This window comes from Lactuca serriola, chromosome 8 (genome assembly GCF_051521515.1).
Source record: "Lactuca serriola cultivar US96UC23 chromosome 8, Lser_US96UC23_V15, whole genome shotgun sequence".
NCBI classification, from domain to species: Eukaryota; Viridiplantae; Streptophyta; class Magnoliopsida; order Asterales; family Asteraceae; genus Lactuca; species Lactuca serriola.
In genome coordinates, this window is record NC_136415.1 from 284,651,349 (window position 1) to 284,675,569 (window position 24,221).

Consider the following 24,221-nt stretch of genomic DNA (forward strand, 5'->3'; position numbering starts at 1 on the left):
TCATTTAGTGCAATTACTTCAGCATGATTTGAGGATGTGGCAACAAGTGTTTGCTTTTGAGAACGCCAGGAAATAGCGGTACCTCCATTCATGAATATGTATCCAGTTTGAGATCTAGCTTTATGAGGATCAGACGAATAACCTGCATCTACATAACCAATCAAGCTTTCTTTTGAATTGTTAGGATAAAATAACCCTAAATCACTAGGTCCTCGAAGGTATCGAAAAATATGTTTGATTCCATTCCAATGTCTTTTTGTTGGGGATGAACTAAATCTTGCTAGCAAGTTTACAGCGAAAAAAATGTCAGGTCTAGTACAATTGGTAAGATATATAAGAGCTCCAGTTGCATTAAGGTATGGTACTTCTGGACCAAGGACTTCTTCATTTTCTTCACATGGACGAAATGGATCCTTGTCAATATTTAATGACCTAACAACCATTAGAGTGCTTAAAGGATTGGCATTGTCCATATTGAAACGTCTCAAGACTCTTTCTGTGTAATTTGATTGATGCACAAGTATTCTGTTAGGCATATGCTCAATTTGTAAGCCAAGGCAATATTTGGTTTTTCCAAGATCTTTCATTTTAAATTCTTTCTTTAAAAGTTCAATCACTTGAAGGATTTATTTATTCGTTCCAATGATGTTTAGATCATCAACATAGATTGTTATGATCACATACACAGATGTTGTTTTCTTAATAAATACACATGGACAAATAGTGTTATTTTTATAACCTTTGCTTGTCAAATAATCGCTTAAACGATTGTACCACATGCGCCCAGATTGCTTTAACCCATACAAAGATCTTTGTAATTTTATAGAGTACATTTCTTTGGGTTTTGCACTTAATGCTTCAGGTATTTTAAATCCTTCAGGGATTTTCATATAGATGTCACTATCAAGTGATCCATATAAGTAAGTTGTAACAACATCCATAAGACGCATCTCTAAATTTTTACAGACTGCCAAGCTGATTAAATATCTAAAGGTAGTTGCATTCATTACAGGTGAATAAGTTTCCTCATAATCAATTCCAGGTCTTTGAGAGAAATCTTGAGCAACAAGCCTAGCCTTGTATCTTACAATTTCGTCTTTCTCATTTCTTTTTCGTACGAAGATCCATCTATACCCTAATGGTTTAACAACTCCAGGTGTGAGGATAATGGTCCCAAAAACCTTTCTCTTGTTAAAAGAATTTAACTCAACTTGCATAGCTTCCTTCCATTTAGCCCAATAATTTCTTTTTTGACATTCAATGACAGATTGTGGTTCGGGATCATCATTCATAATATCACATGCAACTGAATAAGAAAATATTGCACTTATATTGTCAGCTTCAGTGTGTTCACGTATTATCTTTGTTTGACCATGATTTTGTGCATCATCCTCCTTTCCTGGGGGAATTTGAATAATTTGTGTCTCTATAGGAACACTTTTCCTCTTGATCCAGTGCATTTTTAGATCCTCTTCTTTTTCGTGGGTTCTTATCCTTAGAACCAAATGGCCTTCCACGCTTCAGGCGTGTTTTAGACTCTTGAGTGACTTAATCATCAGATTGCCCCTGTGGAATTTCAATTCAAGCTCGAACATTGACAGCTGGTATATATGATTTAGTCACCCTTTTTGTGTCAGTAAATGCATCAGGTAATTGGTTTGCCATTTCTTGGAAATGCATTATCTTTTGAACTTTCATGTCACATTGCTTTGTGGGTGAATCGGTCCACATATATCACCTTGAATTCTTTCTAGAAATCTAGGTGACTCCCTTCCAACTTTCATTGGAGAATGTTTTATAATTAACTTTCAAAGGGAACAAGATACACATGTTTTTATGTTGTTGGATTGAGGGAACTTTTGGTCTTTCAATGGATGCCCATGCGTATTTTCAATTATCCTTCGCATCATTGTTAATCCTGGATGGCCTAACCTATCATGCCATAAATTGAATGTCCCAAGATCACAATGTTTTCCTTTGATTACCATATTTGATTCAATCATATGTATATATGTATAATGCAGACCGAAATCAAGTGTTGGTAGTTTTTCAAGCACATGGTTTTTGTCTATAATATACATATATTTCTTATTTTCAATGGTCACAGTTTTTGTGTCATATCCTTTGAAATATATGTCATTGAAACTTAGTAAGTTTCTATTAGACTTTGGAGAAAATAAGGCATTTTCTACAGAAAAACTTGTGCTATACAAAGATCCCCAACCTTTTCTTGGTGTTGTGCTCCAATTGGACTCATATTAAACTTCACATATAAAAAAAAAATAATAAGCGAATAAACATAATCATAATAATTATTATAAAGAAAGTTCATTTATTGTAGGAAAGACATTACATGAAAAACAAATAAAGGAAAAACAAGTTTATTAGAATAATAATAGAAAATTTTAGTTTATGTCTTCCATCTCATTGCAGAATTCATCAAAAGTTAGCGGAGTGAATTCAACATTATCAACGAGGTTTGCTTCTTTTCCTTTTCCTTTAATGGACTCTTGATAAAGTTGACAAAGATGTGCAGGTGTGCGAAAGGTCCTTGACCAATGGCCTGTGCTACCACATCTATAACATGAACCATCATATTTTTGTGATGTCCCAGTATCATGCCTTGCCACTTTGGCCTTATCTTATGTATGGACATTGTTTCTTTGTGAAGATTGGTAATTATTCTTTTTCTGGCCATGACCATGATTATTACCTTGTCCACAACCAAAACTATGGTTCTGATTATGGCTTTTGTTTCGATTAAAATAGCCACGGCCTCGTCCACGTGTATTGTTCCGATGACCATCAATATTTGTAGCATTTGCTTCAAAAAGTTCTACTGATCCCGTTGGATGAGATTCATGGTTTTTCATCAAGGGCTCATTGTTTTGCTCTGTAACAAGCAGACACGCATTTAGTTCAGAATATCTTGTGAACTTTTGCATCCGATATTGTTGCATCAAGGTAATGTTTGTTGCATGAAATGTGGAATAAGTTTTCTCCAACATATCTTCATCAATAACTTCTTGTCCACAATACTTGAGTTGTGAACATATTCTGAACAAAGCTGAGTTGTATTCATTTACTTTCTTGAAGTCTTGAAATCTCAGTGTTCTCCATTCATCTCTAGCATTTGGAAGTATAACTTCCTTTTGATGATCAAATCTTTCTTTTAAAAGATTTCAAAGAATACTTGGATCAATAACATCAAGATATTCAAATCTCAACATTTCATCAATATGCTTACGAAGGAAAACTTGTGCTCTTGATTTGTCTTGTACCAAGCAATTATTAAATTCATTTATAGCATTTGAGATTCCCATGGACTCAAGATGCATTTTTACATCTATCATCCATGGCACATAGTTTTTCCCACTAACTTCAAGTGCTGCAAACTCGAGCTTTGCAATGTTGGACATATTGTAACTATAAATTTTAGACAAAATAAAAGTTAAAATCCATTTATTTAAATAAATATTACACAAAAAAGAAGCGGTAAAGCTAACATTGCATACAAGCCTAAAAGTAGTTGAAATTCCATATTATCTTCGACGTTAAGAATTGGGATGAAAAGTAATATGACTATTATAGTCATGATTATAACAAACGGATGAATCATCTTGAAGCTTGATTCTTGAAATTGATTTTTTTTTATAGAAGAGAGAAATATTTGTTGTGGGTAAAATAAGTAGGGTAAAGGTGTTTATTTATAGTAAAAAATATAGCCGTTGTTTTTGCTGTTTATAACCGTTGCATATATATATATATATATATATATATATATATATATATATATATATATATATATATATTACTAGGTATAATTTAGTAATTAGAAACATAAATAAATATTAGTAAATGTTTATAAAATTTTGAAAAATATGAATAAACATTGACACTTATATATAAATGAAGACTAGTTGCATAATTTAAATGTTAGTATGCATAAATAAAAGTTAGTTGCATAATGTAAATGTTAGTATGCATAAAAATTAGAATACATAAAAAAAATGTTAGTATAAGAAATAAAAATCGTTAGTAGTCCATAATGTTCATAATGTATAAGTTTTAGTAATTCATTAGTATTATTATTATTTTAATATGATGAAGGTTATTATAATTAATAATGTTTTTACTTAGTAATACATACCTTGATTAAGATAGATGTGATTTCCACTTGTTAAATAACCTTGATTTGAGCTTTCATGTTGATAACGTGTTATAAATTTGATGTAATTAAAACAAGATTAGTAAAACTAAACTAAGAACCTTTAAGAAAGAAGAAATGAGATTTAGAGAGAATTTGATAACTTATATAAAGTATTCAAATTGGTGTATCTTTTACGGGCTATTTATACTAGTTAAATCACTAAACATAATTAACGAGTTCTTACACATATTTGACATATTTGTCATAAGAGTTGAAAATAACTCTTACAGATTTGACATTAGGAAATATTGTCATTCAGATTTTGTTATTACAACATTGTACTTTTCAAATAGCCAGTATGCTATTTTTTGTTTTGTTATAGCATTTTACTTTAATTTTTGTTATTACAACATTGTACTTTTCAAATCAAAATTAGGATAATATTTCTTGCTGGTAGCCAAAATAACAGGTTATTTGAAGATATGCTGGTAGAATAAGAATAAATCCAGCTAAAAAATTTCACAAATGATGTTCTGCGGAATTCGTAAATTTATATTTTTTATTTTGATTTTATATGCAGGATTCGGTATTATTAATTGTTTTTTCTTTTGCAGCATAGTATGTGTGGATGTGCTGCAGAATTAACTTTTAAAGGGGGTGGTGGGGACTATGTTGAGGAAGTTCATTCCAAAACTAAATAGTAGGCGACTTGAATTATTTCGAGAGACACAATTTCGGATCTTCATTGGTCACCATGAATGGTGACCTGATGCTCTGTCATTTGATGATGTTGCATGAGGTTTATGATGTGCTCGTAGCCAGGGCTAGGAGGTTTCAGTTCGAGTTACAAGGTAGGGTGCTAGAATATGGTGAAACCGACTTTTGTTTGATTAGCGGTTTGAGATTTGGACATTATGGTGATGTAATCAATACAAAACAGAACACAAAACCTGCATTACGGAGTTGGTTGTTCCCAAATTTGAGAGATGAAGATTTACGACTGAAAGATATAGAAGACTACATAAAATGGCCAGTATTCTTGGCTTGTAGCGATGATGTTGCGGTAATGCTTATGAATATCTTGTTTTTGTTGAAAGGTCTCATAGGACGTACAAACACGTGCATTTCGTCGGTAGTGTATGAGCTTGCCGATAATCTATGTAATTGGAACATGTAGTGAATATACTATTTATTTATAACTACAAGATGATTTATATTAATTATTATGAGTACGATAGGCTTGCTTGGGGTATGCTTTTATGAAGGTATAGTGAAACACAATTATGACTCTAGTTTGGGAAAATCTACAGATATTTACGAGATCAAGCCAATGTGGGTTCTGTGAAGACATTGAAGTATATGGTGACCGATTTTCACCTTTCGTTTAAGGTTAGTTTTACGTGCAATTAATATTACACATTTTAAAGTGTTTATAATCATCGACAAATCATAACATGTTAAAGTTATACTAGGTATGGATTTTGGAGACATTTCCAGAAGCTTTGAAGTATGCGCATCACACCGCAAATGAATTTCCAAGAATGAGGGCATGGAGAATAAAAACACAATTAACTATCGAGCAATGTTTACGTATATTAGACATGTCAGTGGTATAGTTATACATTCCTTATAAAGTTATATATATATATATATATATAGTAAAAAATCTCAAAATTTATATGTAGTTAAAGTTAATGTTTTTATTTTGCAAGAAAACAACATTCCACGTGCTGTTGAAGCAATGAATTTTGATATCAAATTGTCATTATATTCGCGTCAGCTGAGCTAGACTTTGGACGGATTGGAGTCTCAACCAATTCAACAGAGCCCCCTAAACAGTGGTCTCCATCACCTCAACCCTCTCAGTTTCAGCAAGCAGATTACATCATCTCACCCTCTCATGTTTGGGGCGCAAACCACAACACCTCACTAGACAGTAAAAAAGACAAGTTAATAGGTGTTGTTAATCATTTGGAAACCACAATCGAGCAGTTTACGAAGAAAATTGACAAATGAGAAAATGAAAGACAATTTGGTGTGAATGATATCGATAATGTGGATGGCCATGATGAAACATTTTTTGGTGGTTTGGATACGGAGTCATCCACTACGTATGTGGAGTCACCACCAATTGTTGTTGAAATTAACGATAAGACAGTTATACCGGTAAAGGTTACACCAGAAAAGAGGGGGAAGATAAAATCGAAGTATTGTAGGGAGCCTTACGTACAGGTATTAAATAAATTACTTTCTATTTATAAATTATATCATCATTAAAAATTAATTAACATTTTGATTTTATAGGTTCCGTCCACGGAACCAGTGTAGAACAAAAAAGGAAGAAAACCAAAGAAGGTCGGTACTTTAGAGAACGTACAATTACTATTGGACCGTTACATGCCTACTGATTAGGAATTTTGGAAATTATGGTGAAAGAACAACACGGCGCTTTTTTGGAACATAAGCATTATAAAGGTTTTGAGATGAATTGGGAATTTTGGGCAACTTTACTTGGCATGTATGGGTCTGGGTGGTTGGACTCTACGGTAAGATATATCCCTTATTTCATTGCACAAAACGTTTTGGATAATTAACTGTACAAAATTTAACTTCTTATCTTATAACACGCAGTATTTGGTAATATGGGCATCGTTGCTCAAGGAAATCAATCCCTCGACTGTTAGGTGGACAATTGTTAATCCCCAAGGCACCACTTTGGAAGCTGGGAACAAACTTTATTTGAGGCGAATAGCAGCAGGGAAGGTTGGCGGACCTCATTAGAAGGATATTGATCAGGTTAGTATATTTATTTATATATCATATAATTCAAAAAATTTATATATATAATTTTAAAATTATATATATATATATATATATATATATATATATATGTGTGTGTGTGTGTGTGTGTGTATGTGTGTGACATCCCCATTTTAACGGCCAGAAAAGACCGATTTTGTTTATGCTTTATAAAAATCAAAGTACTTCTTTTCATAAAAATGTCGCGGAATTTGTTCCCAAAAAAATACGATAAATACGTTATCAAAACATTTTCGAAGAAACGTATTTTATTCATTTTAAAACGTTTGGGATGTCATCGTCAATACAGTAAGATAAACATAAATGGAACTTACATTTATTAACACTAGTGATCTACATCTCTTTAATCTCTCAGTGTAATGTCACTTCGTATCGACACCTGTGATATAAATAAACTGAGTGGGTCAGGTTGGGAAACCTGGTGAGGACATAGGGTTTTCAACCCACAATAATATAATTATTATGTTTAATCAATCAAACAATCAACCCTAATTACCCATCCCCATTATCTTCTTTACTCTTAAGGATTTATCGTAAGAGTCATCTATCCTGCATTCGTTTATTCCGAAGTCCCTTACTTCTAGGGTTATAGGACTGGCACTAAATCCATAGCTGCCAATGCTCGTTCGTAAAGCACTAATTCCATAGCTGCTATAGTCTATTCATCGGGTACTAAATCCATAGCTACCAGTGTTTATCTAATAGGTACTAAGTCCATAGCTACCAATTCCTAACAGGTACTAAATCCATAGCTACCGGTGTCTGTCCAATAGGCACTAAGTCCATAGCAGCCAATATTATTTATTAGGCACTAAGTTTGTAGTTGCCTATGTTTACTCACATCATCTTTTATCTCTCATCATTCATCTACCCATGTCATACCCAACATATTCGTATATATAAAATACGTATACAGTTTAAATCATTTAAAACATGTATAAAACATTCATCCAACATAGACAGCAAGTATTCAGATAATATGCACACATAACACGTAGTTTATATAAAATACTTCATATCTATGTGTAAGATGAAAGTAACTATGCACTCACATGAAAAGTGGTGACTCAGCACTCGGACAACGCTTCGATACTCTCAAAACAATTTCCTTCGATAAAACCTAGTATCAATACCACTAGGGTTTAGTCTAACGATAACCAGGGCAAATTAATAGTCTGGCTATTATTATTATTATATAAGCGTTAAATAACACTCAATATACCTCATAATAATAGCTCAAATAATTATTTTAAGGACCTAATAACATTACTATAATTATTTGGAAGCTATATTAAAAATTGCGTAAGCGTAGCTCACGTACAACGGATTTTAAAGAAAACCGGAACTTTATTTGGAGCAGAGTTTCAAAACCGAAAGACACTTTTTCTCGGGACTCCGGGAGCCTCGGGGCTTCCTTAGGGTGCTAGGGGATCACCTAGGCTTAGGGGAGGGTTAAAACCCTTAGAGAGAGAAACTAGTGAGAGAAAGAATGAAGAAATGAGTGAGAAATCCGGAACATTTCGCATGGCTTTTATAGGCGCCTAACTTCGGACTACGCTGTGCGTAACTCTGGATAGGGTTGCCAACTCGCACCAGCTGGCTCGCACTTCGTACTTGGATGGATAAGAACCGAGGTACGCTGGACGTACCAACCTTGAACGCGGGGCGTAATAGCGAGGGTTACATGGCGGGATCCAAAGCGCATTTCTTCATCACCGATGGGTGGCCCAGATGCTGCCACGTTACCAGCTCCTCACCAGGCTTCACAAATTCGACTAGAATCTTTAAAGATTCGTAACTTTCACATACGACCTCCGTTTTCGACGTTCTTTATATCCACGCGAAGGCGGGAACGTATTCTACAACTTTTTTTTAGACTTCATTGGCTAATTTTGAATTTATTTTAAAAGTTATATTACTAACAGGCCGGGACAGGATTGGTCCATTAAATTCTCATAACTTCTTCATCCGATGTCCGTTTTCGCCCATCTTTTCTCGTTACGCTACTCTTAACGAGATCTTCGATTCTCGTTCAGGATGTGTCGGCTAAAAACCGCTCGATCTAATATTCAAATTTCGGGTTGTACACTGCAGATCCGAAACTTCGAAAATCATAACTTCCTCATACAAAGTCAGATTTGGGCGTTCTTTTTACGGACACTCTCGGTTTAACGTATTCTATGACTTCTGTTTAGATCTTGAAGTCTAAATCTCGCTCTATCGTAAACTCACTATTTACGTTTCCCAGTGTCGTGTCGGTTCCGTCGCGAAACTTCGACGGGTCATAACTTCTTCGTTATAACTCGGATTTCGGCATTCTTTATATGTACTGAAACCTTGTGACATATTCTACAACTTGGTTAAGATTATTTATTCCAAATAATCTTTTGTCGAAAAGTCGTTTTCGACCCCTATTGCCTCTAAATTAACAATCCCGGATCTGCGGGCGTTACAATTATCTCCCCCTTAGGATGATTACGTCCCGGAATCATCAACGAAACGGGATTGTATAATGACTCCATACGTTATCTCTTCATCCTAGGTAATAACTGTAACTTCTATGTTGCTTCGAACGAGTATCTAACTCTTGGACTCCTTGACTGCAGGCGGTGCTCGGTCTTGCACCTGCTCGTTAGACTTTCAATCATGACCTTCGTGTCACAACCTCATTCTTTATCAGAGACTCCTTATTCTTAACAAACTTAGGATAAGTTAATTTGATTACTGCAATTGACCGATGTGTCATATTCTAATGACCTATCATCGTATGTAGCAATGCTTAGACTCAAGTCTCTTAGAGTCAAATTCCAGAATGGGTTATGCCTTCCTTCATCGTCTAATGTGATATAATCACATTTTATCATGTAGCATTTCTAGCTGCCAACTTCTTTAACAATCAAGCACGATACTTCTATTGATCGCTTTGATTTCAATCGTGTGGTTTAAGTCGGATGCTACATCAAACTTGGTTTTCTGAACCACGTAACCTACTCATCGTAGTCAGACTCAATGTGATATGACCACTAGGGTAGGGATAACAACAATCTTCTTAGTCATTACTGAAACGATGGTAACGACATGCTCGAATAAAACAGAATCATTTATTGGCTTCTTGGTAACCTTGTGACTTTCCCTGATCCAAGCGTAGGTCCTGTGCTTCCGGTAGTATATGCATCTACTACCTTTCACACCTACTCATACTAGTCCCAAGTATTGTCTCGTAGTCCCCAAGTCCTAAATCACAAAGCAATTTAACACATACGAGTGTTACCAAATAATCATAAAAATTTCCCTAGACACTACTAGTACTTCTTCTATGCGTATCTTCAATCATCAATTCTGCTTCAGCTAGGTCAACTTCATGAATTACTCCAATCATTCCATCATCCTGCCAATCGAAGGTGTACTTCGGACGTACTGAACTCCTCTAAACGTACTGCATGACATATTCTAAAGGCAAGATACCACTCTTATGATATCTTCCGATAGGTGTCATTCACTATTATAAGCCTTTTCATTTCCTCTATTTACTCAATTCTCTATGAGTCCTTATCATGACATTCTATTCTCCAAAGTTGGTGTTTGGTGTATTGAGACGAGAATATAGATAGAGGAAGAATTAGACGCGTATTCCTCCTTATTACTCCAAAAAGTTACATGCCAGTTCTAATATTGTAATTAAACGTTTAGAAACCTGAGCACATAAAATATCCAGATCCGGTCGGCAACAGACCATGGATCCGATCATATAATGCATATCAAAAATCATTTAGCACATAGAAGCGTGTTAGGAATTTTCCCTAAATTGGCTAGTGCTTGTGTCTATTCAGGTGTATCACCTAAATTTTATTAGACACACTCCTCACAATCATTGCTTAGCATTCTAAGTTTAAGTCTAGAAATAAATCCATATTCCTAGTTCGCTTAAACTAATGCTCTAATACCAACTGTGACATCCCCATTTTCACGGCCAGAAAAGACCGATTTTGTTTATGCTTTATAAACATCAGAGTACTTCTTTTCATAAAAATGTTGCGGAATTTGTTTCTGGAAAAATACGATAAATACGTTATCAAAACATTTTCAAAGAAACATATTTTATTCATTTTAAAACGTTTGGGATGTCATCGTCAATACAGGAAGATAAGCATAAACGGAACTTACCTTTCTTTACACTAGTGATCTACATCTCTTTAATCTCTCAGTGTAATGTCACTTCGTATCGACACCTGTGATATAAATAAACTGAGTGGGTCAGGTTGGGAAACCTGGTGAGGACATAGGGTTTTCAACCCATAATAATATAATTATTATGTTTAATCAATCAAACAATCAACCCCAATTACCCATCCTCTTTATCTTCTTTACTCTTAAGGATTTATCGTAAGAGTCATCTATCATGCATTCGTTTATTCCGAAGTCCCTTACTTCCAGGGTTATAGGACTGGCACTAAATCCATAGCTGCCAATGCTCGTTCGTAAAGCACTAATTCTATAGTTGTTATAGTCTATTCATCGGGTACTAAATCCATAGCTACCAGTGTTTATCTAATAGGTACTATGTCCATAACTACCACACTACTAGAAAAACAGCCTTTTACGACGCTCATTGCGCGTCGTAGAAGGCTCAGACGACGTGCAAATGCACGTCAAGGAAGGCCCTATCATAAAGAAAGATGACGCGCTTTTGCGCGTCGTCTGTAGACGACGCGCATTTACGACGCTCATTTAAGACGTGCAATTACGACGCACGTTTACGACACGCAATGCGTATCAAGGAAGGCCCTGTCATAAAGGAAGACGACACGCATTGGCGTGTCGTAACCTTACAACGCGCGTGTTAATGACACGCAATGCGTATCAAGAAAGCCCCTGTCAAGAAAGGTCATGTCATAAATGAAGACGACACACATTTTTGCGTATCATAATTTTAAATGTTTAAAAAAATTATTATTTTTAGATTTACTAATTTTCGAATTAAATAATACATTAAAAATCTCATAATACAAAATAAAATACCATAAATAACAAAGATAATTCATTTCACTAATATGTCAAATACAAATAATTATTCCAAAAGTGAGTAAATGTTATAAAAAATGAACTCATTTATGTACAATTGCATCATCTAGCTTACTATGTGCCAACAACTCTCTGTGTGTTTACTTTTGCTTGCGTCTCATTTCCTCCAAAGCTTCTAGCCATGCCAAAATATGATATCTTGAGTCTCGTTGCAAGAACCAAAATCACCTTCAATCACCCAATTAAACTCTAATGTTGGTAGACTGAGAGTTCCAAAATCAAGTTTACATCCATCACCTTCAATCACCCAATTAAACTCTAGATCTTCTGTTGTTTGAAAGAAATTGGTGTTTGTAATCTATGAACAAAAAACGCAAAGACCAAGGTTAACATTTGCTATATAGAAAGCACAACTCGACATATGAATATATAATGCGCAACATAAACATTTTCATGAAAATGATATAGGAAAATAAGTAAGAGTGATGATATTGATACCTTAATTACGCCATTGGTGAACGAAATTTTAATTGGTTGATAGCAATACTTGACCTCTGAAAACAAATAAACAAAGGATCGCATCATACTTAGCTCAATGAAGTAATTCTTATACATTGTCTCTACCAAAAGATTCATCATGGAAACATTTTTGTTGGAAATAACTAAACAAAAACCTAAATACTAAGCAAAAAGAAATTATAGTTATCACCATTTAGAGCAGGATGAGTAGTCCGATCATGCCATATGAGGCCATTTAAGCAGAAATTTAAGTCATTTGGTGTATCTCCAAAGTCACCTCCATGTGCCCAATATTTGCTACAACTGAACTCTGTTTTTCTCACACACCCACCAGAGATAAGAATATTGATAGGTTTAATTTTGTATGAAATCCGTGTCAAAATTGAAAGGAACTTTATTCAAACCCTAAAAACAAGCATATGTACACGAGCATGTGGTTCTTGATGAAACAAGAATTATAACCGAATTGCCACTGAAATAACAAAAGTGCATAATTGATGTATAAATATATATTATCCCAACTTATGAGATTAAAATATGTTAGGGGATTAAGTAGAAGAAATTACCCAGGACCAAAAGAAAGAAGCTAGCTCAAACGCCATCTGCATACGGATTGATCATGAGTTATGAAGTTGTGTTATAGCCCTAAAAACAAACACTTTGTGGAAATGAAGAATCAAATGCAATAAATGCCCAACCTTCGATCCATGATAGCTTCAATGTTGTTATTTCTCATTTTCTTTTGTGCCTCCAGCATCTTTCTATCTTGACTTTCTCTGTAAACAAACAGTAAAACAAGATGAAGTGAGAGCTATTATAATGCTTCTACTCAGCATATGTATATATATATATATATATATATATATATATATATATATATATATATATATCCTTGTATGGCTTGCAAAGGAGTTCCAGTCAAAAGCAATCTGTGAGAGCTATTATAATGCTTCAACTCAGCATTTAACTTGCAAGAAGCATTTTTTATAAGATGCCCTTCATCAATTATAAAATAACGCTAATGTATCTTGCTCAGTTTTGGCTTATCATGCTTGTTCAAGAGATACTCATAGGTTGTCAAAAGAACATTGAACTTTGTTGAACTATCTTTTCCCTGCAGTGACGCAAGTACTGTTTTAGACGACCAAAAAAGATGGGGAAATGAATTCACATCAACTGTTTTAGAAATACATTGTGTATTAACCAGGTACAAACGAATGATAACTACTTAAAAAAGATTGAGAAATGAAATCACATCAACTTTTCTTTACATTGTTGTCTTCTGATGTTTCCATTTTGATGTTGAGACCAGTAAGCATGTGCTGCCAAGACCCGGTCAAGAAGCTCCTGTGAGACCGGCTCTCCCCTTCTTTGTTGAGGCGAAATGCTTGCTGTGTGAACCAAAGTTTTCCATTTATCTTGTTCATAAATCAAACCATTATTATTATATTATTCTTTTATCCAACTTAGTATATTTTAATTTATCATACTAAAATTATATTTCTTACCTTCAAGTCCACGTAAGTTCGATGGTTTGCATCATCAAAAGCACGCATTTTAACATCACGCCATCTGCAAATTTTTTACAAACAAATATTAGAATTGATAATAATAATAAATAAATAAATAAATTTTTATTTTTTTAATGTAAAAAAAAACATAGACGTTCCAGCTCCAAGGGTCTCAACATTTTCCACAAGCGCTTGTACTTCAGACACTGAAAAAGGTCTCTTGGTTCTTCTTTGTGAAAGTTGATATATTTTAATTGAATCTGCCACTTGTTCTCCTTCTTCTTCTTCACTTATTGCATTCACATGTTCTACTTCATTCTTCTCCAACACATGACTAGGAGGTATCAACAATGGAGTTTCTTTCTGTATAGGAGATGAAGATGGAGATGGAGAAGAAGGCTCAGGTAAAGTAGGCTCCAATGTGAATCCTAAAGATTCAAGATTACATTTTTGGGAAATCCTTGTTTGTTCCAAAAGATAGATCCCAAAAACAAAATTCCACTGAACTAAAAAATAAACAGAAAATAACTTGCATTGTTGCTAAGAAACAACCCCCGAAAAGCATATAATTGTCCAAAAAAAAATATAACTATACCCTCTATACCAAAACAACTAGTCCAACTCAAGAAAGAAAAATAGAATTGGAACCAAAGATCCATAGAAAAATCCAACACAAAACATCCCAAATATTCCAGATCACAAACTGGGACAAAAACTAGTCAAAAGGGTAAATATGTCCAAATCCCAAAAAAAAATTGAATATAACTTCACAAATCCAGGTAAAACACAAAAAAAAAAATAACCCTATACTATTATTAACACTTACATTGTTATTTCGACCAATGGAAGCTCCCCAATGGATTCTGCAGAATCAAGTGCATTTTCAACAAGTTCTCTCACGGTACTGTAAAGCGGTTTTCCAGGCTGAAACTCAAATACAACATATAATTATAAAATGTTAAATACATAACAACCATAAGGCCAACTAATTACCTTTGATGTTTTATAGTATGTGGTAATAGATCACATCATGTAAAGTTATGCTGAATCATTCGTAACAAAACAAACAAAACATATACTAGATTACACAATACAACTTTCGTTGTGAAACCCAGCAATGTTCTTATTCTCCGCAAAGAACTCAGCAAGAGACTCTGAAAAAACCAATGGAGACTCTGAAAGAAACAAAACTTGAAATTAAACTACAATCAATACAATACCATCTCCTGGTATCGAGGTTGAACAAGATAAATACATTCAATTAAAATGAGAAGTGAAAAAGAAAAGAATTATTACTAGTCAATTCTTATGAAAATACCAAACGATGTTGTTATATCCTAATGTTATAAAACATGCCAATATATCTTCCGTTTAATTTACCTGTGATAGAATTGAGCTTACATGGCTATCCAATATATCCTCCATAAATATGTAATATGAAAAAAAAAAAAAAAAAAAACTTGCATCCATAAGTTTAACCTTGATCGGAAGCATCTAAGAAAATATAGTATATTTGGAGCTTGTGAAATCAACTTTACCAAAAGATTCGTTGTTTGCACCCCACCCTAAACTTGAGATGAAGTCAACCATTTGTGGTGGGCACTTCCAACCTTGAACAGCACCAAGCATTTATCATTCATTGGAGATGAAACCATAAACGAAATCAGGACCGGATCAACTACATAAAGATATAAAAGATAGTTGTAAAACTGGAAGATGTCTGTTTAGGATGAGCAATAATAAGCTTTGAGAAGAGGCACTAACCAGGAAGAAAACATAAATGAATCAAGGTGGCAATTCATCAAACAGTTGGTGTGCACAACCAAAATCTACGTAAAAATAGAATTCCTCTCCATCACAGAACAATCACCAAACATCATATCCTCAACATCCATTTACAAACATGAAGCGCCACCTCACAACCTCACATTCAATTCGGAAAAAAAAAGAAATAACAAGAATGAAGAAGAGGATGTAATCGAAGCAGAAAAGGAAAAATCAATACCTACAGTTCTTGTAGTTCTTGGAGGTGCGATCGATTTCGAGAAAGGAAATAGATGACCAGTGATTTTAGGTGACCTGGTTTGTCGATCGAAGTTTGAAGAGGGAAAAAGACATCTGATTGATTAAAGGGAAAAGGAAGGTACGAACTTTGGAGGTTGTGACTGTTGATAGATAATTAAGAAAGGAACGACATGCAAGAAGGGTTTGAACATACCCTTTTTACGATCTCTTGTAAGTGTGGGAAGTTGCTGTGAGCTATGAATTATGTGAGGTCTGGTTCAAGCCCTAGTATCTTTTTTTATTACATGAAGATGGGCCATATGCGAAGATAAAAAGATGAAGACGGACCACATATGAAGAATTTTGGGTAAAGATATGGTTAGATCTGATTCAAAGCATATCTATAGGTATCAAAGCGGCCATGGAATTTGCAGAGTTTCATTAATTAGGTCATGGAAAAGAGAAGGGGTTTTCAGCTGGTAGAAGGTGAGAATAAGGCGGGGGTTTTAATTTTTTGGGGTTTGATTTCCCCCCTTAGCTATTAAAGATGCAGAAGGCGCGTTTGATGAAAACTTTATAAAGCGACATGCATAGACGACACGCCTTTTATGCTGAGTGCCCTCCGTGTTTTTATTTTTTTTGTTCTGACACTAATTTTAAGGGCACGCAATAATGCGTGACCTAAATCCTTAAATTTTTTGAAGAGATGACACTTTTTTAATGTCACTCTCATTTGTGTAACATAAATCAGTGAGTGTCGTAGTTTGTGCGTCGTAAAAGGGTCTTATTCTTGTAGTGCCAATTCATAACAGATACTAAATCCATAGCTACCGATGTTTGTCCAATAGGCACTAAGTCCATAGCTGCCGATGTTATTTATTAGGCACTAAGTCTGTAGCTGCCTATGTTTACTCACATCATCTTTTATCTCTCATCCTTCATCTACCCATGTCATACCCAACATATTCGTATATATAAAATACGTATACAGTTTAAATCATTTAAAACATGAATAAAACGTTCATCCAGCATAGACAGCAAGTATTCCGATAATATGCACACATAGCACGTAGTTTATATAAAATACTTCATATCTATGCGTAAGATGAAAGTAACTATGCACTCACACGAAAGGTGGTGACTCAGCACTCGGACAGCGCTTCGATACTCTCAAAACAATTTCCTTCAATAAAACCTAGTATCAATACCACTAGGGTTTAGTCTAACGATAATCGCGACAAATTAATAGTCTGACTATTATTATTATTATATAAGCGTTAAATAACACTCAATATAACTCATAATAATAGCTCAAATAATTATTTTAAGGACCTAATAACATTAATATAATTATTTGGAATCTATATTAAAAACTGCGTAAGCGTAGCTCACTTACAGCGGATTTTAAAGAAAACCGGAACTTTATTTGGAGCAGCGTTTCGAAACCTAAAGACACTTTTTCTCGAGACTCTGGGAGCCTCAGGGCTTCCTTAGGGTGCTAGGGGATCACCTAGGCTTAGGGGAGGGTTAAAACCCTTAGAGAGAGAAACTAGTGAGAGAAAGAATGAAGAAATGAGTGAGAAATCCGGAACATTTCGCATGGCTTTTATAGGTGCCTAACTTCGGACTACGTTGGGCGTAGCCTTCGGTTACGCTGGGCGTAACTTCGGATAGGGTTGCCAACTCGCACCAGCTAGCTCGCACTTCGGACTCGGATGGATAAGAACTGAGGTACGCTGAGCGTACCAACCTCGGACGCGGGGCGTAATAGCGAGGGTTATGTGGCGGGATCCGAAGCGTGTTTCTTCATCACCGATGGGTGACCCAGATGCTGCCACGTCACCAGCTCCTAACCAGGCTTCGCAAATTCGACTAAAATCTTTAAAAATTCGTAACTTTCGCATACGAGTTCCGTTTTCGACGTTCTTTATATCCACGCGAAGGTGGGAACATATTCTACAACTTTCATTTAGACTTCGTTGGCTAATTGTGAATTTATTTTAAAAGTTATATTATTAACAGGCCGGGACAGGATTGGTCCGTTAAATTCTCATAACTTCTTCATCCGATGTCCGTTTCCGCCCATCTTTTTCTCGTTACGCTACTTTTAACGAGATCTTCGATTCTCATTCAGGTCATGTCGGCTAAAAACCGCTCGATCTAATATTCGAATTTCGGGCTGTACACTGCTAATCCGAAACTTCGAAAAATCATAACTTCCTCATATGAAGTCAGATTTGGGCGTTCTTTTTACGGACACTCTCAGTTTAACGTATTCTACAACTTTTGTTTAGATCACTAAGTCTAAATCTCGCTCTATCGTAAATTTAATATTTACGTTTCCCGGTGCCGTGCCGGTTCCGTCGCGAAACTTCAACGGGTCATAACTTCTTCGTTATAACTCGGATTTCGGCGTTCTTTATACGTACGGAAACCTTGTGACATATTCTACAACTTGGTTAAGATTATTTATTCAAAATAATCTTTTGTCGAAAAGTCGTTTTCGACCCCTGTTGTCTCTAAATTAACTAGCCCGGATCTACGGCGTTACAATATATATATATATATATATATATATATATATATATATATATATATATATATATATATATATATATATATATATATATATATATATAAGATTTAAAATTTTTTGCAGGTTTTAATTCCCATCAATGTCCTGCAAATTCATTGTTTTTGGTGGAGTTGAATCTCATTACATGGAAAGTGACCATATACGATTCAGTTAAATGGTGTAGTTACTTTAACTATTATGGGGAAATGGTTGTTTCAATACCTTCGGGGATAGTATTTTAAGTGAACTAGACAAAATTTCATATTGGAAGTATTTTCCCAATAGATAGAAACCTACTTTAGTGGAATTGGTTGAAGGTAAAAATGTCCAGCAGCAGGAAGATGGAGGTAGAGGAGATTGAGGAGTATATGTGTGCATGTTCATGGAAATGCTTTCATCGGGGGTGGAAGTGGAGATACACCAACCAGCTCAAGTTACGGGATTTAATAATCGTAATAGGATGGCAAAAATTATTTGGGCAACTAGAGGTTGATTGTGTAGTTTTATTACTGTTTTAAGACTAATCGGTTATTTTATGATTATATTATTGCATCATTTAGTGTTAATTTCATAAAATAACTTAAACTCGAAGATAAGACATATAACAAACCAAAAACACATAATAAACGTACAACAACAGTAATTAACTTAAGGGAACTGCAATGGATACTTATATTTCTCCATTGTTATATAGTCATCCCTAATTCTTAATTTATCTTCAAAACGATCCTTTTGCCTAGCAAGATCTATCATTTCTACATCCTTCTCAGCAAGCCATTTTTCAGTCATTTTTATAGTCTTCTTAGTCTTTTTTATCCATTCTTCATGCTCTTTGATTTTCCTTTTTATTAATTTGCATCCTTTCCTCAACCTGTTTTCACTCTACCGCAATGATGTCACGACGTTCAATGAGATCCCAAGATGAACCCTTATCTATTTTTTGTTGTTCTTCATCCCATTGCAATTGTTGCAAAGTATCATCAGACATATATAACCCTCTCATGTTTGGTGACGGTTCAAGAAAAGGGTCTATCATATCACAATAGTAAGAATCAATTTCGTTGCACAAGCAAATATAGAAATTTGAAAATGGACTCATATTAAAATTCAAAAAAAATTGTAACTCTTTACCAAAATTTCAACGATCATCTATGACAATATATACCACCCTCACCTCCGCAGAGAGCTATTTGGCAGTCCACAGAGCTATTTTTCAGTCCCCAGATCTGCTTGTCAGTCCACATAGCTATTTATCAGTCCGCAGAGCTGTTTTTCAGTCCACAGAGCTGTTTGTCGGGAATCCAAGAATGTTATTCGTTGTGATCCATACATTACAATTATATTTTAAAAGGTAAACATTATTAATTAAAAGGTAAACATTATTTATTAAAAAGTAAAGAACGTCAACAGAGCAAAACTAAGGTTAACATAGAACTTAATACAAACTAATATTAGTTGTGATCCATACATTACAATTCAAGTAAATTGCCATGGAGGTAAGACGACAACACTTTCAATTGGTATTTCCCAATGCATAAGGATTGAATAGGATTCATCGTCTCAGTTTGAAAAACATTTTGATATACCGTAGTAGTTAACTTTAAATTTACCATTTGCTGGATTTCTTCAATTTCAAGCCTTTGTAGTGATGTTATAGCGTGATCACAAGGTATATCGCATTTTTGCCATTTACCACAAGTACAAATCCCACGTTCTAATTGAACGGATTTGATGATTAAATACTTACTCACTTCATATATGTCGCCAACAATACGCCTAACCCTACAACCATCGAAGTGGATAAATCTTTTTTGAAGCACCTTAAGTGCATAAGGGGTCAGAAGACCATGAAATTCCCTTATGAAATTAACTGAATCATCAAATAAAAATTATGAAGTAATAATGTATAATAACATTTCAATATTACCTCCAAATGCAGCATGTTGAACATACACTCCTTGCATCAAGTCATGGACCATTTGAATGATTGTTGTTATTGGTAACTCATGCTTGTTTGTTCTTATCCAATTAACGACATCAGGAATGTCAATGAACTTGACACTAAAACGTACTTTAGGGAAAAATATCATACCCGTTTTGCATTGGAAATAATTTCAAGCCAATGAAGATCATTCCATTCACCTCATTTTGTAAGTTGTTCAAACACGCATAAAAATCAGACACATTATACGCTTTGCATGTCTTCCAGAACAACGGCTCCATAACTGCATTGCTTCCGGTGGAAGCCCGTATTTTCCCAGCTATATTTTTACAACAATAGTCATGATATGAATCAAGGTAGACACTCCGAACTACAAAGTCTATGGACCCAGACATATGACTTATGAAACCAACTTCCATACTGTCACCTAAACATTCTTTCAGCCTCCTCATGAACCATACTCATGACTCGTCAGAGTTTATGGTTCCCAAAGAAAATGCTATGAGAAGGGGTTCATGATTTCCATCTAAAGCAAACGCAATGTACATGAATGTTATGTACGTCACAATTAAATGTACGTGAACAACTAATATGATTGGTATCATAGACGTGAGAAACGTACGAATCTACAAGTAAATATAAGAATATTAGCCATTTAACAACTTCAAATAACAAAAAATTTAGTATAAAGGATTATATACCACCCATCCCAATGCAACAAAACAAAATTGGAAACGATTATACGAATCTTTCTTAATTCACCTGAAGGTGTTAGGATTGGTTCTTTGCAGATTATGAAAAAAAATCGGTAGGTTGTAGAAACTATTTTTTAATACCTCATTGAATGAACTCATTTGGACAACTTCTAAAAATGAAAATGGTTGCCTAATTTAAACGGAATCCGTATTCATTATTCAACAAAACTGTTTAGCAATCCGCAAAGATGTTTGGGAATCCACAAAGTTGTTTGTTAGTCCGCATAACTATTTAGGAATCCGCAGACATGTTTGTCAATCCGCATAGCTGTTTGTCAGTCCGCAGAGTTGTTTGTCAGTCTGTAGAGCTTATTGTCTATTCGCAAAGTTGTTTCTCATTCCGCAGAGCTGTTTGTCAATCCTCAAAGTTGTTTCTCATTCCGCAGAGCCAATTAACAGTCGTTTTTCTTATTTAAGTAATCATTTACTCTTCAATAAACTCACACCTTTATTCTGAAATGGCCTGCAATGTTCTAGCTTTTTCAAATGCAATGACATCGTCCGATGGTCCACATCAATGGACGACAACAGAGGTGATGGTCCTAACATGATGTTAGACGAACGTTTATGAGGGTGTAACGCAAATAGCTCCCCCTTGTTGTCTTGTAGGTGATGAATGGACCCGCATAACATGTTTGTTTAACCATGAGATGGAAGAAGGACAACACCGACTTAAAACAGATATTGTTAGTAAGTGGATGGAATTAAAGGAAAAAATCACATGGTTCAATCGATGGTATAATTATGTTAAATATAGGCCATATTATTACGCAGACGATGAAGAAATTTTACAAGTTGTTAAAGATCATTGCATGATGGAGCGTGATGGAAGTGAGTTCGAATATGAGGACGTTTGGAATGTTGTTTAAAAAAACTAGTATTTCATGTAAAAGGTAATGCTTTATGCATAATGTTTATGTAATGTTTGCTACAGCTTTATCTTATTATTTGTAATGTTTGTGTTTTATGTTTCCATGTATATGTAGTGTTTGTAGTTTCTATTCCATGGAATAAAGTAGAAAACAACTCAACCTATTTCGTAAATAACATAATAAAAACCAAATACATAAAAATAATCTGATACAAAGCAGTACATATAAATAACCTGATAATAACCAAATACATCTAAATAACCTAATAAAAACCAAGTACATAAAAATAACCTACTACAAACGCAATACAAATTAAAAATACGGGAGATCTTTTATAAGATTCCAAGGGGCTTCATACTCAAATTCTGAACCGTCACTAATAGATTTGTATTCCGCTTTCGCCGCCTCCAATATCACTTCCTCATCTTTTTTTTCAGCAGTGTGTCATCAATTTTTTTCAAAGATCATTGAATAACAAAATTTCTGTTTTTACTTCATACCATTTTGTTGTGATATCAATGGTGTTATAATAGTTTTCTGTGGCGGTTTGAGGGTCAGCATTGAAGGTATAGGTTAAACGTGTCCAAAAGCTTGGATCATTCACACTGATGCTCTTGTACACATTAATATATGCACGAGTTAGACGTACGTTCTCCTCAGCGCTCCATGGTCTGGAACCCATTGTGAGTGAAAATATGAGGGGTAATTTTTTCAGAAAAATGAATCGAAGAAAGGATACAGAGTAAATGAAATGATACACATTCTTAAGTCATTTTATAGTAAAATCCTTACTGATGAAACCGTAATTTTAATATAATAAAATATTACTACTGCGGAACTAACACTATTTGATATAAAGTAGATGAAACAGTGTTGTGGAATTAACACTACTTTGTTGCAGAGTTGATAAAATAATAATGCAAAAGTTTGTTGGAATACTAAATTTTTTTGTCTTATACAAACTTCATAATAAACTGATTTTAAAACAAACTTCACTCAAATCGAACCACGGAAAGTATGCTTCGTCTTTGTATTTCATCCATCGGTTTTGTGAGTCTTGCATCCCTTGGTTTGCTGTTGCTTGCGACCCTAGGTTTTTAGTCTCGTGCGACCGTTGGATTTCTGCCTCCTGCTTGCATTGGTTTTCTGTCACTTGCATCCCTTTGTCTTCTGCCGCTTTTGTCCCACTTCCTGAAGCCTCACTATGTTTTCTACTTTTATTTTGCTTCTTTGTGACAATTTCCTTGCACGTCCTTGCATTATGTGTTGTGCTATGGCATCTACTACATCTTTTTATTTCCGGCTCCTTACCTTGTGAGGGGATACATATGGTGTTTTTCGGTCTACCTCCTTGACGTATTTCTATTACTAGAGGGTTAACAACCATAAGGTCATTAGGAACCTCCCACTCACCATTTTCTAGTAGGGGGTAGACGGCATCCTCGTACGTTCTTTGATTCGTTTTCAATTTTATAAGCATCTATAACCATATGCCCAAAGTATTTATTTTTCAAGTGCGTTAAAACCATTATCACATTATCACAAGGCAAACCAGTTAGTTGCCAATAATTGCAAGAACAAATATTTTGCCTCAAATCAACTATGTCACCACTTTTGAAGTCATGGACTTGATATGTTGCATTGTCAACATCAGATACCAACCATCTTGTTATCCAGTCTTTATTTTTTTAACCATAGTTTCGGCCCACTTCGTAAGTATTGTTGTACTTTTTTCTGTTATGACAATGATATATCATTATATATGAAATTTATCGTATAATTTGACAAAATTTTAGTCATACCTACAGCCACCCGACGTTGGTAAAACCATTTCTGCATAAGCATGTGGAAGAACTCAAGAAGTGGTAATATAGACAACTTCTTTTCATGTTTTGGTATGACATTCATGGACTATGCACTGTTTGAGGTCAAATAAAGGTACCTCTGGGTAGGGCAATGCGATCTAGTCCATATATCATGGGGAATTTGACTAAGGTACGATGCTACATCTGGTCTAAGAGTACAAATTCTCTCCCAATATTGTTCAAACT

At 34.7% G+C, this 24,221-nt stretch overlaps 1 protein-coding gene across 1 annotated transcript; it reads right to left on the minus strand.

Moving 5' to 3' along the window:
• Window positions 1-2,405: 2,405 nt before the first annotated feature.
• On the minus strand, window positions 2,406-3,595 carry LOC145068143 (uncharacterized). Its single transcript, XM_079015123.1, has 4 exons — window positions 3,516-3,595; window positions 3,248-3,426; window positions 2,714-3,169; window positions 2,406-2,563 (listed from the first exon to the last, which is right to left on the minus strand). The coding sequence occupies exons 1-4, from the start codon at window positions 3,593-3,595 to the stop codon at window positions 2,406-2,408; spliced, it is 873 nt and encodes a 290-aa protein (XP_078871249.1).
• Between the last annotated feature and the right edge of the window lie 20,626 nt (window positions 3,596-24,221).

Excerpts from the sequence above, each read along its gene's own strand:
- LOC145068143 (XM_079015123.1), bottom strand. The coding sequence starts at position 3,595 with ATGACTATAATAGTCATATTACTTTTCATCCCAATTCTTAACGTCGAA. Across the intron at positions 3,170-3,247 it reads AAGAGCACAAGTTTTCCTTC|AAAGATTTGATCATCAAAAG; the intron begins GTAAGCATATTG and ends ATCTTTTAAAAG. Across the intron at positions 2,564-2,713 it reads TAGTTTTGGTTGTGGACAAG|GCCATTGGTCAAGGACCTTT; the intron begins GTAATAATCATG and ends GTGGTAGCACAG.